The following is a 17719-nucleotide window of genomic DNA, read 5'->3' as shown; positions in this document are numbered from 1 at the left end:
TTTATTTTGTTTTGTTTTGTGCTGGTGATTGAACCTAGGGCCTTGTTCACGCTTCTACCACTAAGCTACATCCCCAGCTCCCATCCTCAGTATTTACAACTGTGCCATCTTTTTTTTCTCCTGAATATTCTGTTCTCAGTTTTGAAAACCATTGCCCATTGGATCCTGAGATTCTTCAGAGCCTTTTTGTTGATTCTGTAAGGGGATGTGGCATAGAGAATGTAGGGAAAAAATCTTCTTCTCCAGAATCTGCTTAGTGTTTTACTTACTTTCCAAGGTCTAGCTTGGTTTTTACTTCCTTTTAAATTTCCCTTTGATCCTAGATACTGTTAACTAATTTCACCTGAGTGCTTCAGTGGCACCCTGTACATGTTGATATTACTTGTGTTTGGTTTTATTTATTTCTTTCATCAGATTTTTGAGTCCTCAGGTGCAAGGATGATGTACTAGTCATCATTTTGCTCATAACCAGTGACATGTCTGATAAGTAATAGTTCATGAGTATTTGTTGAATGGATGTATTCTTAAACATTTAACCAGACAACTTTTTGTTGTTGAGAATATTCTGTTTTTTTAGGCACCTGAGAAAAAACAAGATGTTGGGAAATTTATTGAGCTTCCTGGTGCAGAAATGGGAAAGGTTACCGTCAGGTTTCCTCCAGAGGCTAGTGGGTAAGAAAATACAGCTCATATTTATCATTAAATATTTTTAGTGAAGTAGCTTTAAAACAGGTATTAAATGTTTTATTAATAGGTTGATATAGAAGGATATAAGTTATATTTTAAATGTGAGAGTTAACATTCTTAACATTTTTATGGCTTCTGAATTATTAACAGCTAGTATTTATTTAGTTCATAGTCAGCTCATAGTTTTTATTATAGTAATAGTTGACATTTTTATTTTCTTCCAGAATTTATTTGTTTATTTTTCTAGTGCTGGGGAATGAACCCAGGCCCCTGTCTAGGCAAGTGCTCTACCACAGAGGTATACCCCTAACCCACCTTGTTTCTGTTTGTTTTTGAGATAGGATCTCACTAAATTGCCCCAGCTGGTTTGGAAGTTATGATTCTGTATCAATTTTCTGAGTAGCTGGGATTATAGGCACATGCCACCACACCCAGCTCTCTCCCAGATTTTTAAATACAAATCAAGAAAATACCCATAAAAGAAGGTTTAAATTTTCTTTGTATTTCAGATGGTGATGGGGTTGGCTTTTATTAAATAAGGATTTCTATTTATATCCTGAGTGATGCTTTTAGTTAATGATAGAAGTTACAGTAGCATTCCCCTCCACCCCAATAAATGAAAAGTCGTCCTGAAATACTCACTCCTACCCAATTCTGAAATTCTAGGCACACATAGAAAGTAATGTTTGAATTGCTCATGAGGGGGAAAAACCGTTCTAGTTGTTGGCTACAACCTGGGACTGACTGAGGCATAGCCCAACAATCCTTAAGGCTACAGAGACACTCTGTCTTTTCACATCTGCATTCCAATTTTTTTTATTCTCCCTGTAGCAGGGATTCAGCCCAGGGGCACTCAACCACTGAGCCATATCCCCAGCCCTTTTTATATATTAGAGACAGGGTCTCACTGAGTTGCTTAGGGCCTCACTAAGTTGCTAAGGCTGTTTTTCAACTCTTGATCATACTGCCTAAGCCTCCCAAGTTGCTGGGATTACAAGTTTGTGTCACCATGCTGGACCTGCATTCCAATTTGGAGCACACTGGTTAAGCTTTGTAATAGGGTCCTTCATTGATATTAATACTATAAAATATGTCTTACTAAAGCTGTTAGCCTCACTTAGAAACTTAGCCTTTTGAAGTATTATGCAATATTTTGTTAAATAAGATGATTATTTTTTTCCAAATTTAGTTTAATTTCAGGTTGTGTATTCTGTAGCCAATTCTTTCCCTCCTGTGGTAAATGGAATATGTAGACAATAGAATCTGACAGATAAGGAAAGAAATTTTCTGTCATTATTATTTCTTGGGCTAGTAAGCTATTTGTGTTTTTATATTTATTTTATAAATGAATATGTTTATTTAAATTATGTCAATCTCAGAGACCATGCTCTCAGCCTAATAAAGTTTAGGGATTTGAAATGTAAATCAATATCCAGTTTTTCTTAATATTCATCATTTTGGTTATATTCCCTTATACTGCCTAAGAGTTCTATATCTTATATGAAAGCCAGAAGGCTTGTCTTTGCCTTTAGTCTTACTCTTAGCTAACGCGAATTTCTAGATACTAAGTATTTTACATACTTATTATCCGTATGTGCATATATTACCAAGTATTTCTCATAAAAATAAATCACTGATCCTAAAACCCCTGTGAGGAAGGCACTGTTATAATCTCTGTTTTACAGATGGTTTCATAAAGTGATTCATAAGATGTTTTAGTAACTTGTCAAACCTACACCATTTGGCTTCAGAGTCCATGCAACTGATAATCATGCTGCTTGTGTTATGAGTGGTAGAATCCTAATTCTGCATCACTACTAACTAATGTACTTTCTTTAGCTCTTATGACACAGGTTTTCTTTTGAGCTGATTATATGAGTTGTTCTGTGAATATTTTATAATCCTATTAGCTTTCTTGAGGTTTGGGAATTGTTAGAATGGCATGCATTATTTTAGAGTCACCTAACTTTATATAAGCACAAGCTGTGTTTTCATTTCATTTCATTGCCCCCCTCCCCCCACCTTTTTTTTTTTTTGGTGGTAGGCATTTAACCCAGGGCCTCATGTATTTGTCTGCATTGACTTCTGCATATAAAGCCTTCTTAAAATTAAATAGTTGATCTGGAATGCTGTATGAATTTCTAAAAGACTGATTGATTTAAAGAATAATGCAGAGACATACAAGGGATTGTATTTTTCCCTCCTATGTTGGAAATCAACTTAGATTAAAGATGTACTGTGTAATTAGTGACTGTCTTAAACAGTGTGACTGCTGCTACAATTATAGGTTGAAACTAATAAAAATTGGGGAAAGCTAATTATTTAAACTACTTCATGCCTGTTTTTTGCCCAGTTGAATGTATTTTTAACACAAGTGGTACAGGATGTTATTTTTGACCCACAGCACTGATAGAGGAGATTGATCAATAATGACTCTGATTCCTTATCATTGTCAGCTGCCTATAGGAACAGAATGGTATTTTCATAGATTTGGATTCAGAGTATTGATGCTAGAGTGAGACCTATCACTTAGTTAAAATCTTTTTATTGGCATTTGAAAAAACTAAAGCCTAAAGAAGTAAAGTGGCTTTTCTTTGGATTCCTAATTCTCATTTACTCTCTGATTTAGCCATCATGATGCAGTGACAGTGTCAGAGGTGCTATTCTTTAGTGGGTGTTAGGTGGGTATCCAGTTCCCAGTAGCAACAGGTCTTATTAAAAATACACTACCAGGTAGCATTGGCAACAGCTTTGGAAGCAGTTTTCCTCAAACTGAATGACCATTCCTTTTGAAAAACAGAAAAATATTTTTTTTATGGTTGTAATGTTTGTAAATGTTTTTCCCTTTGTCAGCTTTTGCATATGAAGTTGTTTCTTATGATTATAAATGTTGTAGTCTTTTGTCTTTGTTAGGCTCAGATTTTTTATCATAGTACTTCTTAGAAAATGATTGAAGTACCAATTAGAAAGGTTTTTGTTTAGTTCTCCTCAAAAAGGTTAAGTTTAAGTATTTAGTTAAAACTTGTTAATGAGTTTCTTTGTGAAATGTTTTTGTTTTAGTTACTTACACATTGGGCATGCAAAAGCTGCTCTTCTGAACCAGCACTACCAGGTTAACTTTAAAGGGAAACTGATCATGAGATTTGATGACACAAATCCTGAAAAAGAAAAGGAAGATTTTGAGAAGGTAATTAAAAGTGTAGATGACCTCTTTTTCAGAAAGTTCATTAAAAAATAGAGGGTGACCTGATACCTTTATGGTATGAACATAAATTGTGTTTCATAGCTGCTTTTTACCTTTCATCTGTATGTTCCATATCCTAAACCTAAACGAAGAAATGTTGAGTTCCCATACCAAAAATTTAATTTATTTTTATCTCTCTAATCACTGCAGAATATCTCTCTCTCTTTTTTCTTTTCTGATCTAATGTCGTACAACTTCCATAACCGTTTCCAGGCTGTTAAAGACTGATGGTGTTTTATGACATGTGCTCAAAATGCAGTATCAAGGATTAAAATGCACAAGAAAGTGCAAGATGTACTAATGGTTATTTTGATTTCTTATTGCAGGTTATCTTGGAAGATGTTGCATTGTTGCATATCAAACCAGATCAATTTACTTATACCTCAGATCATTTTGAAACTATAATGAAATATGCAGAGAAATTAATCCAAGAAGGGAAGGCTTATGTGGATGATACTCCTGCTGAGCAGATGAAAGCAGAACGTGAACAGAGGATAGAGTCCAAACATAGAAAAAATTGTAAGGCACATTTAGTATCTTATATTTTAATTGATATTCTTTTATTATGTTTCTTAAGTAGCACATAATTTCTTTTTTGTGAAAGGTGCTGGTTTAAAACACTTTCAGAATTATGATTTGTACATTGATTAATCTCATTGAGATCTTTTTTCTTCATCATCTTTACATTCTTACTGCTTTTATTAGCATCACAGTTGCATATGAAGTGTCCATGCCTGTAATCTTTCTTATTACATGCAGTCATTTGCAGTGCATTTATTTTATTTGAAGGATTCCTTCTGTAATATTATATAGTTCTTTTAATTTAAATAATTAACATTTGTAGATACTTTTTTTTTTTTTTTTTTTTGATGGTGCTGGCCCTGATTGAGCTCAGGGACACAATACCATTTCTAAAATGTTTGATGATAATGCTTTTAGCACCCAAGTCTTCCTTTCAGTATGTGGATACATGTGAGTATAATATATAAGCTTAATGTTACCCTATATCTCTGAAATATCACATGACTGAAGAGCATACCTTTCTTACTCATAACTTGCGTCCTAAACTTCTAAACTGGGCTGTTTCATTTTGTAATTATGTTGCCAGAACTTCTGCAATGTTTAAATCTTGAATGTTACATTTGAGAAGTATAGTAAATTTAAATTATCATAGTAAGCGTTTTTTATCTACATTTTCAAAAAATGTTAACTAGACTTTTGAATCTATTTTGATTGTTGAGTATAGGTAAAATGTCTATTATGTCTTCAGAAGTTTCCAACAAGAAGGGTTATTTAAGAGTTCTTTCTTACAGTTGAGGGGTAGGCTTTCAATATTCTGATATAGGTAGGACTGTAGTCACTCAGGACATAGAGTCCTTTTTTCTGGAATTAAAACTTTCTTCTTTATTGTACACTTCTTTTTCTGTCATCTCTCGTTTTCTCGGATCCAAGAGTTTCCTGCTTCTCATTGGGATGACTGAAGGGACTTACAGGGAGCCCACGGGCTCAGGCTCTCAGCCCGAGCCGTGTTCTTCAGACGGGCACGGGCTGCAGCGCCAACGCCTGTGGGCCCCAAGGGCCAGGCCAAACTTGCTCTGTCCTGTGGGCATGAGGCAGCAAAGGAAGAGAATGCTTCTACTTTAAAGGCACAGTGTTAAGTTTGGGTGGGGAAGAAGACAAGGGCTTGACCAGTTGTGCCATGAATGGAAAATGAGAAATATCAGATGAGAAAAACCTCTTCTCTTATCCTTAATTTCTGCTGTATCAGGAAATGGGTTGACTTTATCCTTTCAACATATTTAGAGTGTATTTTCTATTTTGTCAGATAACTTTCATAAGGAAATGTTCTTGGTGTTAGATATTTTAACTGTTAACAATGTGTTTAAACCAAAGGAGCATGTTTATAATATAAAATGAAAATTTGCGTTGAATTACAAAGTAATTTTATTTCAACCAAATTAGTAATTAATACATTATATAAACTGTAATATGACTATCATTTTATAGCTATTGAGAAGAATCTACAAATGTGGGAAGAAATGAAAAAAGGGAGCCAGTTTGGTCAGTCTTGTTGCTTGCGAGCAAAAATTGACATGAGTAGTAATAATGGTTGCATGAGGGACCCAACTCTTTATCGCTGCAAAATTCAACCACACCCAAGAACTGGGAACAAATACAAGTAAGTGAATTTCTTTCCATATTGCTAGATAGCCTTCTTGCTTTTGCTTTGATTTACCCTATAAACATGGAATAGATGTAGAAAAGTCAGGAAATCAGGATCTTTTTTTATCCATAGATTAAGCTGCAAGCCTTTTAAAAAGGCTCATGTGTTAAAGTTATTTCATAGGTCACTTTAATCTATACAAGTGTTTGAGTCTGCCTAAATTTGCTTTTCATGTATTGATTGGGTAGGTATACTGTGGTGAATATCTTTAGATGAAGATTTTTCTCTTTTTGTAATAAATTCTGATTTTGCTAGGCATAAGGTGACTTAGAAAAGTGATGGTATAAAAATATACTGAAATGTGAACAATATAAGAAAACAATTTTTTTTCAAGTGTTTATTTTTACTGTGTAGGTTTTCAAAGTAACAGGGTTTTTTGTTGTGAGAATGTGTGTATCTGTGTGTCTGTGTGTGTCCCCTACACTAGAGATGGAACCCAGGGCAGTGCTCTTCCACTGAATATACATTTTCAGTATCAAAAATTGCAACCATGTGTGAGTTTTTTTAAATTAGCTGCCCTTCTTCCCAGCCTGATTCTCCTCAAGGTTTCCTTTGTAGTATAATGTAATGATTTCTTAACTTGTGTCTTAAAAACTAGAAGATAATATAATAATATCTCTTTTAAAGTTGAGTTTTATTCTGTCACATTTTAAGCAGAATGGTAATTAACCTAATAATTTTCTTTCTTTCTTTTTTTAAACTTACAAAACACTGTTCTACTCCCATTTTGTTATGTTGTTGTTATTGTATGCTTGTGTGTGTGTGTGTGTGCGCGGGGGGGGGGGGGGGGGCGGTGATTGGGATTGAACCCAGGGCCTTGGGGGTATTAGGCAAGCAACTGAGTTACATCCCCAGCTATAAAATACTGTTCTTGAATACACTTAACTACAACACTGTTAAGACCTTTAGGTATCTATTAGAGGGATTATTAAAAAATATTCAAAAGCTAAATTCTTTCAGAGCTGTCATAAATATTGCATATTGGTTCCTACCATGTTTTATATTGGTCATTATAGAAATATGATTATAGAATTTGCCAAGCCAATACCCAATTGTGTATTAAATTACAAATTTGCTTTTTAATTTGAATGTTGAGTTGGGCTACTGACTTATCTCCCATCACCCCCAGTACTGGGGATTAAACCTAGGGGCACTTTTCCATTGAGCTACATCCCTGGTCTTTTTATTTTGAGATAGAGTCTCACTTAATTACCAAGGTGGGCCTCAAACTTGTAATCCTCCTGCTTCAGCCTCTGGAAGGAATTACAGGCATGCACTACTGCACCCAGCAGACCATTGTTTTCAAAAGCTGATAATGTTTTATTATATTTTCAGTTATGAGTCATAAATCTGTTTGTTTTTAAGAAACTCTTCTGATGTATGTTTTAGATTTGTATTGCTGCTTGTAAATACTTTTTCTGACAAGTGCAAAATATTGCATGTTGATTTTTAAACATTCTCTTTTTTTTTTCCCCTAGTGTTTATCCTACATATGATTTTGCCTGCCCCATAGTTGACAGCATTGAAGGTGTTACACATGCCCTGAGAACAACAGAATATCATGACAGAGATGAGCAGTTTTATTGGATTATTGAAGCTTTAGGAATAAGAAAACCATATATTTGGGAGTATAGTAGACTAAATCTTAACAACACAGTGCTGTCCAAAAGAAAACTCACGTGGTTTGTCAACGAAGGACTGGTTGATGGATGGTATGTTTAATATTACCTAGAATTGACAAAGAAGCAAAAGACCTATACCAGTGATTTTTTTTTTTTTTTAACCTGCTTTAGATCTGGAAGGTGGTATAATAAGCCTATAGGATTCCTGACTCATACCTTCATTTCAACTAGCACATTAGGGCTTCCCCTCCTTGTTGCTGCAAACTTGGATGCCTACTGTGGACCAGGACACATGGGAATGAAACACATACATGAGGTCTTTTTTTTTTTTTTTTTTTTTTTTGGTGCTGGGGATTGAACCCATGGTCTTGTGCATACGAGGCAAGCACTCTACTAATTGAGCTGTATCCCCAGCTCCCTAAGAAAGATAAGTGTAAAAATGAAAGTGATTTTATATCCATGTATCTTTGTTATTTATTTGTTTGTTTGTTTTTTGGACTGGGGATCATACCCACGACCTCTTATATTCTAGGCGAGCACTCTACCACTGAGCTATATCCTTAGGCCATTTTTATTTTATTTTGAGATGGGGTCTCATTAAGTTGTCCAGCATGGTGTTGAACTCTCTATCCTCTTGTCTTAGTCTCCTGAGTAGTTGAGATTATAGGTGTATGTTATCACGTTAAGCCTAGCCAGCTATTTGTAAAAGAAGCCTGGTTATAATATTTAAGAAGTCTAAAAAAAGTTCTTTTTAACTTATATTAACAAAGAAAATTTTTTTTTGGTGGAGGGCATGGTGCTCACAATTGACCCAGGAATGCTTTGCCATTTTTTTTTTTTTTTTAAAGAGAGAGTGAGAGAGGAGAGAAAGAGAGAGAGAGAATTTTTAATATTTATTTTTTATTTAGTTCTCGGCGGACACAACATCTTTGTTGGTATGTGGTGCTGAGGATCGAACCCGGGCCGCACGCATGCCAGGCGAGCGCGCCACCGCTTGAGCCACATCCCCAGCCCGCTTTACCATTTTTTTGAGACGGGCTCATCAAGTTGCTTAGGGTCTCACTGAGTTTCTGAGACTGGCCTCAAACTTTGAATCTTCCTACTTTAGCCTCCTGACGTGCTGTGATTATAGGCATGCAGCACTAAGCCCAGCGTAGGTTAACAAAAATTTGTATATTAGCTTTTGTTAGTATCAACATGCTAGTGACCGACTTGCAAAATATATATTTTTTACTTTTTTACTATGGAGCTGAAAACAGGCAGGTTTATCTTGGATCCCATACAAAATATGCTATTTCAAACTTAGTGAGGTTTGGAAATTCCTGCAGAATATCAGTTACCTACATATACATTCTTACATGTGTATTTATACACAGATGGCATATCATTTCTGATTCTCATGTTCATATGTAGAATTGGACTTTGAATATTTGTTAAATAAAATCAAATAAAGATGTACTAATGCGTGTGTTTTCCTTCTTTGAAAGTAATCAATATTTCATCGTATTTTTTTAGTATTTTTTAGTTGTAGATGGACACGATATCTTTATTTATCTTTAAGGATCAAACCCAAGGCCTCACATGCTTGGCAAGTGCTTTACCACTGAGCCACAACCCCAACCCTCTTATTTTTTTTGGACTTTTGCTATTTCCAGAAATGCATTTATTTTATAACAACATGTAAAACTACTAGAAAGTAGTTTTTCTCTTTCATGGACTTGGATGCATTGATACTGAAATCTCTCCAATGACTGTAACCATTTCTTAGCCCAAATATTTAATAAGCTGAATACAATTTATAATTCATTAAATATCTTCTATTCTCTGTATCTGCACATTGAAAAGAACAAACAAACTTGGTATTTAAAAATTATACATATTTTCCAGGGATGACCCAAGGTTTCCCACAGTTCGTGGTGTACTAAGAAGAGGGATGACAGTTGAAGGACTGAAACAGTTTATTGCTGCTCAAGTGAGTTTTGGTTTCTTTTCTAGTGTCTGTTTGAATTCTCAAGTATCTCAGTTAATCTCCCTCTGGGTATTATTATGTTTGTTCTTTGTATTCCCTATTTATGCCTTATGTTACAAGGGCAGAAATTTTACAAAGGGAGTAAGTATAGCACATATTTATAATAGTGGAAAATTGGTAATGGCCTAAATTCCTAAGCTAGTATTAGACAAAGGCAGCTGAAATCTTTTACTCAGTAGAATACACGATGTTGACTGAGCAGTCTGTAAACTGAGCTTTGACAAAAACTGTTCAAAGCTAACAATTTAAATTTGAAAATATTAGAGTTTATTTTTTTCTAAACATGAGCTTGACTTTAAGTAAAGAACAATTCTACCTAATAATATTTATTCTTAACTTTATTATTGTTTTTCAAGGGCTCCTCACGTTCAGTTGTAAACATGGAATGGGACAAAATCTGGGCATTTAACAAAAAGGTACATGCTTAACTCTCAGTTCTTTTTCCTCCTGCCTAACTCAAGTAATGTATATATGTAGAATTCATTAGTGTGCATATGGTAGAGAAAAATTTGTGAAGAGTATTGTCATTTTGCAGACTTTCAGGAAAATGGAATGTTTTCCTTTTTTAAATAACTACTCCAGCAAGTATCAATAATTGAAACAAACTTGGAGGTCAGGGAAATGATAGTAGTTTTTTCTTTAAATCTTTTATGAACACTTTGCATTTCATTTTTCTGCTTTCAAGCTGCGAGCACTCTGTAAGAAGGTATTACTTAATGCTTTTATTTGCCTTATTTAAATATAGCTTCTAGCATATTACATGTTATGACCTGAGATGTTATACAGCTTTGAAGCACAATCACATTTATATAAAAGACTTGTTCATATAAATACACTGAAAATGCATTATTCCTAGTTTTATAAAATGTGTCCTCTTGTCTTAATGACAAAGGGAAGCCTTGACTAACTTCATTCTGCTGTTCCCTTGTGTGGTTTAGAGGACATAAGAGTTTTGAAATTACATTTTTTATTGAGTTGTTTTGAAGGTTTATTAATGGTAATTTCTGTGTCTCATTGAATGTAGCTATTTTTAAAAAAAGACTTTGTTTAACTGAAAAATCAAATGAGGAATATTGCATATTGACATTGTTAATTACTAATTGGAAGCAGATGCTTGGACACTATAATAAGGCAAATCATTAAAAGTGCCATGTTTTAAACTTTGGTTTCTGTGATTGTGTTCTGTAAATTCTTTGTTGGGATTGCTGCTTGATTGTGCTTATGTCTTGTCTCAAGAAACAGTTGCTTGTCTTGCATGTGTCTTGAATTTATTTTATTTAGTCCTTTGTGTTTAGTCAATTTTTCAATCATAAAGGAATTATTAATTGGTTTTTTCTGTTGCTGCAGTTACTAATAAATCTGAATAGAATTACAGGCAAAGTTAACTTTGATATAACTTTTATTAATAATCCAATATTTAAGGATTTAAGTTTTGTGGGTGGGTACCAAGGATTTAATCTAGGCACACTTTACCACTGAGCTATATCCCCACTACCCCTTTTTATTTTGAGACAGGGCTTCAATAAGTTGATGAGGCTTCCCTTGAACTTGTGATTCTCCTGTCTCAGCCTCCTGAGTCACTGGGATTACAAGCATGGGCCACCGTGTCCTGCCTGAAGATTTAAGTTTTAATCAAGTTATATATGCTTGGTTCAAATGTATGAAATATATTTCATTTAGATAATTCTGTAAGATCTGTTGAAGTTAAACAACATAATCCCCTGTCATTCCTTTCATTTTCTTTTTCTAGAGAAACCACTTTCATTTCTCTTAGATAATTCTTTTGGCATTTATTGCCCCAATGAAATGAAATGCTGCTACTTTTGTTTTTAGTTTTTGGTGTGATCAGTTATCTTCTCATGATTGAATGTGAGGATTTAGGTCTCTTAATTTTTCTCATCACCTTTTAGTTTCCTCCATGGTTGATTTGTGTCATTTTCCTCCTCATTTGTTTACTTTTCTCATTCTTTCTCAAAGTCAATGGATTTACTGAATTTCCTACCAAGATGCTCATGTATCTCTTGTGTTCTTTGAGTTTCATCATGAAAACATCTCTGCCAGGGTTTTTATGCTGTTTTGTTGGGATCTAGATTAGTGGCCTCTTTGCTTCTGAGACATAGCTGACTGTTCAGGTCTCTCTTTATTCCCTGGGAATTCTCTTTTCCCTGTAATGGTCTCCTGTTTTCTGGGTCTTCCCTCTTAGTTTTTTGTTTTTGTTTTTGTTTTGAGACCAGAGTCCATGTTGCTAAGCTGGTCTCAAAGTCCTGGACTCAAGCATTTCTTTTGACTTAGCCTCCTGGATAACTGGAACTATGCATAGGAATATGCCACCAAGTGTAGCTATTCCTTTTTTTTTTTTTTTTGTACAAGAGATTTAGTTATCATTGAGCTATTTTTTTCTTTGTTTACCCTCTTGCTTTGCTTTTGTATACCCTCTGATAGCTCCCTGAGAAGAGAAGTGTGAAATGAAGATTTTTGAGACCTTGCCAATAACCTAGTTTTTAATTTGAAATTTCATGATAGTATTCCCAGTTTGGGCATGTGGGTCCTTCTTTTGAAACTCATTCCTTAAATTCTGGGGATTTTTCTTAATTTTTTTTTTTCTTTTCTTTTTTCTTTCTCTCAAGGACTTGTGCATGGGAAGCACATGCTGTACCACTGAGCTGTAACCTCAGCCCCTATCTAACTGTATTTTCTTTCTTCTCTCTGGAACTTTTCTTGGATACCTACCAGGACACCTCTTTGAAAACCACTGAAGCAGAGACTTTTTTAGATTTATATAATTTTAGAGCAAAAAAGGAATTTTGAATCCAAGATTTGCCAGACTTGCCTGGTCCTGACCATCCTTCACAATGCTTGCTTAAAACTAGATTTCCAGACTTTACTTCAGACAATGTTACCATAATTCTTTAGGTTTAAGTGACCTGGGATTGTGCTTACAGTTGCCTCAGTGATTAGTCCACCATTGGAAACAGTCTTTTACTTTTTTTGTCAGCTGTGGAAACTGAGCTGCAGTGAATGGAACTAAGATAGGATTGTCTTGTAGCATCTTTAAAAAATTTTATCTTGGTGGCTTAAATAATAAACTGAGTTGTCACAAATAAAATCTTGTATCATTTTTACTCAGTAGAAGCTGAGAGAAGGAACCTGTGAATAGTAAGAATGACCTTTAACCCTCTAGGAAAATTCAGGTAAACAGTAAAATCTAGAGAGACTAGATGTTAATTTAATATTGGCATATAATACAAACAGAGAGGTGTAGCAGAAGAGGGAAATTTAAGTAGTACTTTTAAACTTTGCATAAATGGTCTTCTGAGAATGGATTCTTTGAGTTTATTCAGAATTTCCATATTATTCAAAATACCTTCAAAGCAAAAGAAAAGCCAGTCTGACAATAGTAACAGTAAAAAATGTAAAACAAAGGAAAGTTTAATTAGCCATGCCACTTCCTGCACCCTTCTAAATGGTAGGGAAAACAAAAAACTAGTGCATTTGATTCTATATTTGCTTTTATCTGTATTTTCTTGCTAAAAGTTTTATATAGTATCTAAATATTAACTATGGTAATTGTTTATTATGGATAATTTTAATTTGAATAGTAACTGAGAGAAATATATAGAATTCTGAAGGGGTTACTCCTATTGTTTTTAGGTAGGAAAGGTTATAGTATAATAAGTGACAATTCATTCCATTATTCTGCAGATATTTGTTCCTTGCTAGGTACTGGAAATATAGTGGTTCTTATTGTTGTATACACAGGTTGAGTATCCTTTATCCAAAATGCTTGGAATCAGAATTGTTTCAAATTTTGGATTTTCCGATTAGGGATTCCCAACCTGAATGTGCATATAGACCAATAGAATTATCTTGTTTATACTTTTAATCTAAAAAGTTGCCTTATTATAGTGATCAAATGTCGGTCTGCTTTTGATGGTAATGTGTTGCCTAATACCAATGATAGTAAATTAAACCGAAAACAGAAATATCTATACTCCCTTAAAATGGATTTCTCCAACAATACAAAATTGAAAATCACATTTACCTAAAGAGATTAATGTGTAATCCTACAAGATTTCTCCTACCTTCAAATACCAAATTTAAAGATTGTTTTCAAAATATTTCTAGTATAATTAAGTTGGATTCTCTTCACTTGCCAATAGTTATTCTTGGGGAAGAAACTCTAAATCCTTTATGTTGTCTCAATTGATGATTGTTTTCTTTTTTTTCCGACTTGACAGTTAAATATTCAAAAAGATAAACCAAAAAAATTAGTAAATGCAGTAACAAAGCCAGTTAGTGTTCTTGTTCTGTTACTTATTTTATTTATGATACTTACAAAATATTTCAGTGTTTTAATATGAAGATGTGTTTGTTGTAGGTTATTGATCCAGTGGCTCCACGATATGTCGCGTTATTGAAGAAAGAAGTGATCCCAGTGAATGTCCTTGAAGCTCAGGAGGAGATGAAAGAAGTAGCCAAACACCCAAAGGTCACCCTACAGTTTTACTAATGTTTTCTCTCTTAAAAGAAGGAGCAAAGGGGCTGGGGATGTGGCTCAGGCGGTAGCGCGCCCGTCTGGCATGCGTGTGGCCCAGGTTCGATCCTCAGCACCACATACCAACAAAGATGTTGTGTCCGCCAAGAACTAGAAAATAAATATTAAAAATTCTCTCTCTCTCTCTCTCTCTCTCTCTCTCTCTCTCTCTCTCTCTCTCTCTCTCTACTCTCTCACTCTCTCTTTAAAAAAAAAAAAAGAAGGAGCAAAATTATAAAAATAAAAATATACTTTATGGAAGTAGCATGATTTGGGGATAATTTTCAATTCAGCATTACTTGTCAGGATTTGATGCCAATTGAAGCAAATCTTTTTGTAAGTTTCTTACTGGAGAAATTGATTCTACCACTGTATAATATGGCACAAAGCTGTTACATGCTTGGTGCTCATTTTTTATTCTGTAGAGATAAACATATTAGATAAAAAGAGATTCTTCCTGGAATCATTCTAAAAGATGAGATATTATAATTCACATTCTTTATTTGGAAGCTAAGATAACATTTGTTCTCTAGGTTTGTAAGAGTACCATTGTCTTTAAACCAAAACATTCAAAACACATACACACACACACTTTTCCTTTTTCTTGGGGTGATGGAACTGGGACACAAAACCAGGGCCTCACACATGACGGACAAATGTTTTAACACTGAGCTATGCCCCTGTCCCTTAGATCTGCTAATATTGAATCACAACTCCAGAGTCTGTCACAGTGCATTTTGGAAAATATCTGTGAAGTAAAAATGATTACTATCCATCTGAATTTCAAATTTAAATCTTAGATGTGGGCAGCAGAGAGTTCCTTTTAGGCAAGCCAGGATTGTTGTTGTAACTGCTTGGATGACAGTCTTCAAGCAAAAATATGGGTTGGTTTTGTGTGTGTGTGTGTGTGTGTGTGTGTGTGTGTGGTGCTGGGACTGAACCCAGGGCCTTGTGCATGCAAGGCATGCACTCTACTAACTGAGCTATATTCCCAGCCCTCCACTTCTAATTTTGCAAATTGTCTAAAAATCTTTGGTCATAGACCAGTTCACTCATGTAGTAACAGATGTAAGTCTATTATAAGTGAATGGGGGGCTGGGGATGTGGCTCAAGCAGTAGCGCAGTCGCCTGGCATGCGTGTGGCCCGGGTTCAATCCTCAGCACCACATACGAAAAAAACAAAGATGTTGTGTCTGCCAAAAAGAAGTGAAGGGCTATGAACATTCTAAATTGTAGCCATATATAATTGTCTTTCTATGTATGACGTTAGCTACTTTTTAAAATTATTTTATTATTTACATTTATTTTATTATGTATTCATTTAATTTTGGTACTAGAGATTGAATCCAGAGGTGCTTTTCCACTGAGCTACATCCCAGCCCTTTTTATTTTTTTATTGTGAGACAGGATCTAGCTAAGTTGCTAGGCTGACCTGGAATTTGGAATCCTCCTGCCTCTACCTCCCAAATCACTCAGATTATATATATGCACCATCATACCCAGCAAGAATCACATTTTTTGAATGCTTATTTGTTAAGATGACAGTTGTAATCAAGTAGCTTAAATTCCTAAGTACTGCTTATTGTTAAATAACTAATTGATTAGGGAGCACACTTTTTTTGAGGTTTTTTTTTTTTTTGGTACCAGGAGTTGAACTCAGGGGCACTTAACCATTGAGCCACATCCCCAGCCCTTTTTTATATTTTATTTAGAGACAGGGTCTTGCTGAATTTCTTGAGGTCTCGATAAGTTGCTGAGGCCAACTTTGATCTTATGATCCTCCTGCCTCAGCCTCCTGAACCTCTGGGATTACAGATGTGCCTACTATACCTGGTTAGGAAATACACTCTTAAATTGTTACTGGACTACTAATTTGATCTGTGGAGTTGTCATTATTAATATTTCCCTCATTTATTTTTCTGTATTTAATCAGTATGCATTCCATTTTAAGCTCAGTTGTATTATTAGTTATTATAATTCACACTTTTCTCAGATGCATTGGCACAGTCATTGAAAAATGATTAAACAATTACAGTTTACGTTTCTTTCAAAGGGTCTTCTCACAGAGTTTTTTCTTGTGAACTCTGTCAAACAAAAACTGAAACCTAACAAAGACAGCATTCTTTTTATTCTCCATTATCTCTTATTCTCCATATATAATGCACACTGGAAAGGCAGAAGAACATTTCTCTATCTATACACGTATGTTATACTTCAAAGTTTGGCTTTTTAAATATGAAAGGTCCACAATTTCCTGTCATGGTAGTATGTTTTCTTTTATAAATTCTATAACCACTCAGCAGGAATAACTTTTTTTCTCCTTTGGTGCAGAATCAGTGAGATTCTGAGGATAGCAAAGCAGTTTTTGATATAATACTGTTTTAGGTATGAAATCAGTGAGTGATTGGATTGTCCTAGGCTACAAGGAATCTTAGAGTCAGGGTGTCTTACCTAACACCATTTCTACTCTGAGGCCAATGTGACTTTTTCTAACAGCTGTTAACTGTTTAAATGCTAAAATCAGAATTGAGACTATTTATGTTAAAGTAAATGTATGGCAGAAAAGTAAAGCATTTTCTTTCTAATATATTAGTGGAGTTTTTAAATGTGATAATACAGCTCACTTTGGTTAAAGAATAAAATGAATGAATGAATGAATTTTACTGCTGGGTTCAATAAATTATTGCTTCAACCAACACTGTCCTTTCTTTACATTCACCAGAATCCTGATGTTGGCTTGAAGCCTGTGTGGTATAGCCCCAAAGTTTTCATTGAAGGTGCTGATGCAGAGACTTTTTCAGAGGGTGAGATGGTTACATTTATAAATTGGGGCAACATCATCATTACTAAAATATACAAGTAAGAACTTTTTTGTTTGTTTTCAGATAAATATGGAAAAAATGTCTCTTGTGTTCATTACTTATTAAACGTTTCTTAATTCAGACCAATTCATGTTGCTGACTAGTAAATCTGCCCAGACATACATGGATACTTCAAACTCTGGACACAATTTCTTAAAATATATGTTGCAGTTTACTAATAGTCTATCAGGATATGTTTTATTTGTGATGTTAAAAATGCCTACATCTAGACACAAAAAATAGTGCTTTAGACATCATTTTTATCATGTCATTGTATAGTTAGTTACCTGGTGGGAGGATGCTTTAAACAGGATTTTATATTTAAACTTTCTCCTGATATTTACTTTAAAATTGGTTAATGTTAATGATGAATTTTACGTTCTAATTAATATGCTATGTATGCTTATTAATTTAATTTTTAGTTCATACCAATGGACATAGTATGCTTAAGACTTACTTATGTAAGTTCTGAACAGCATTATGTGTTATTACATATGATGCAAGTAATTATTAGATGT

At 34.4% G+C, this 17719-nt stretch overlaps 1 protein-coding gene across 3 annotated transcripts in view; it reads left to right on the top strand.

Moving 5' to 3' along the window:
* Eprs1 (glutamyl-prolyl-tRNA synthetase 1) overlaps positions 1-17719 on the top strand; it is a 73990-nt gene that overhangs the window by 11898 nt on the left and 44373 nt on the right. Inside the window, exons 6-15 of one of the 3 annotated variants that reach the window (XM_021733659.3) lie at positions 578-672; positions 3748-3874; positions 4258-4450; positions 5939-6110; positions 7634-7867; positions 9665-9749; positions 10163-10222; positions 10492-10512; positions 14185-14295; positions 17063-17199. In XM_021733659.3, the coding sequence (XP_021589334.1) occupies positions 578-672; positions 3748-3874; positions 4258-4450; positions 5939-6110; positions 7634-7867; positions 9665-9749; positions 10163-10222; positions 10492-10512; positions 14185-14295; positions 17063-17199 (1235 nt within the window). The remainder of the gene's footprint in view (positions 1-577; positions 673-3747; positions 3875-4257; positions 4451-5938; positions 6111-7633; positions 7868-9664; positions 9750-10162; positions 10223-10491; positions 10513-14184; positions 14296-17062; positions 17200-17719) is intronic. The other 2 variants (XM_005335865.5, XM_078022840.1) reach the window with 2 other exon arrangements.

This window comes from Ictidomys tridecemlineatus, chromosome 10, assembly GCF_052094955.1.
Source record: "Ictidomys tridecemlineatus isolate mIctTri1 chromosome 10, mIctTri1.hap1, whole genome shotgun sequence".
Lineage (NCBI taxonomy): Eukaryota > Metazoa > Chordata > Mammalia > Rodentia > Sciuridae > Ictidomys > Ictidomys tridecemlineatus.
This window is presented reverse-complemented; position numbering and strand designations above follow the sequence as displayed.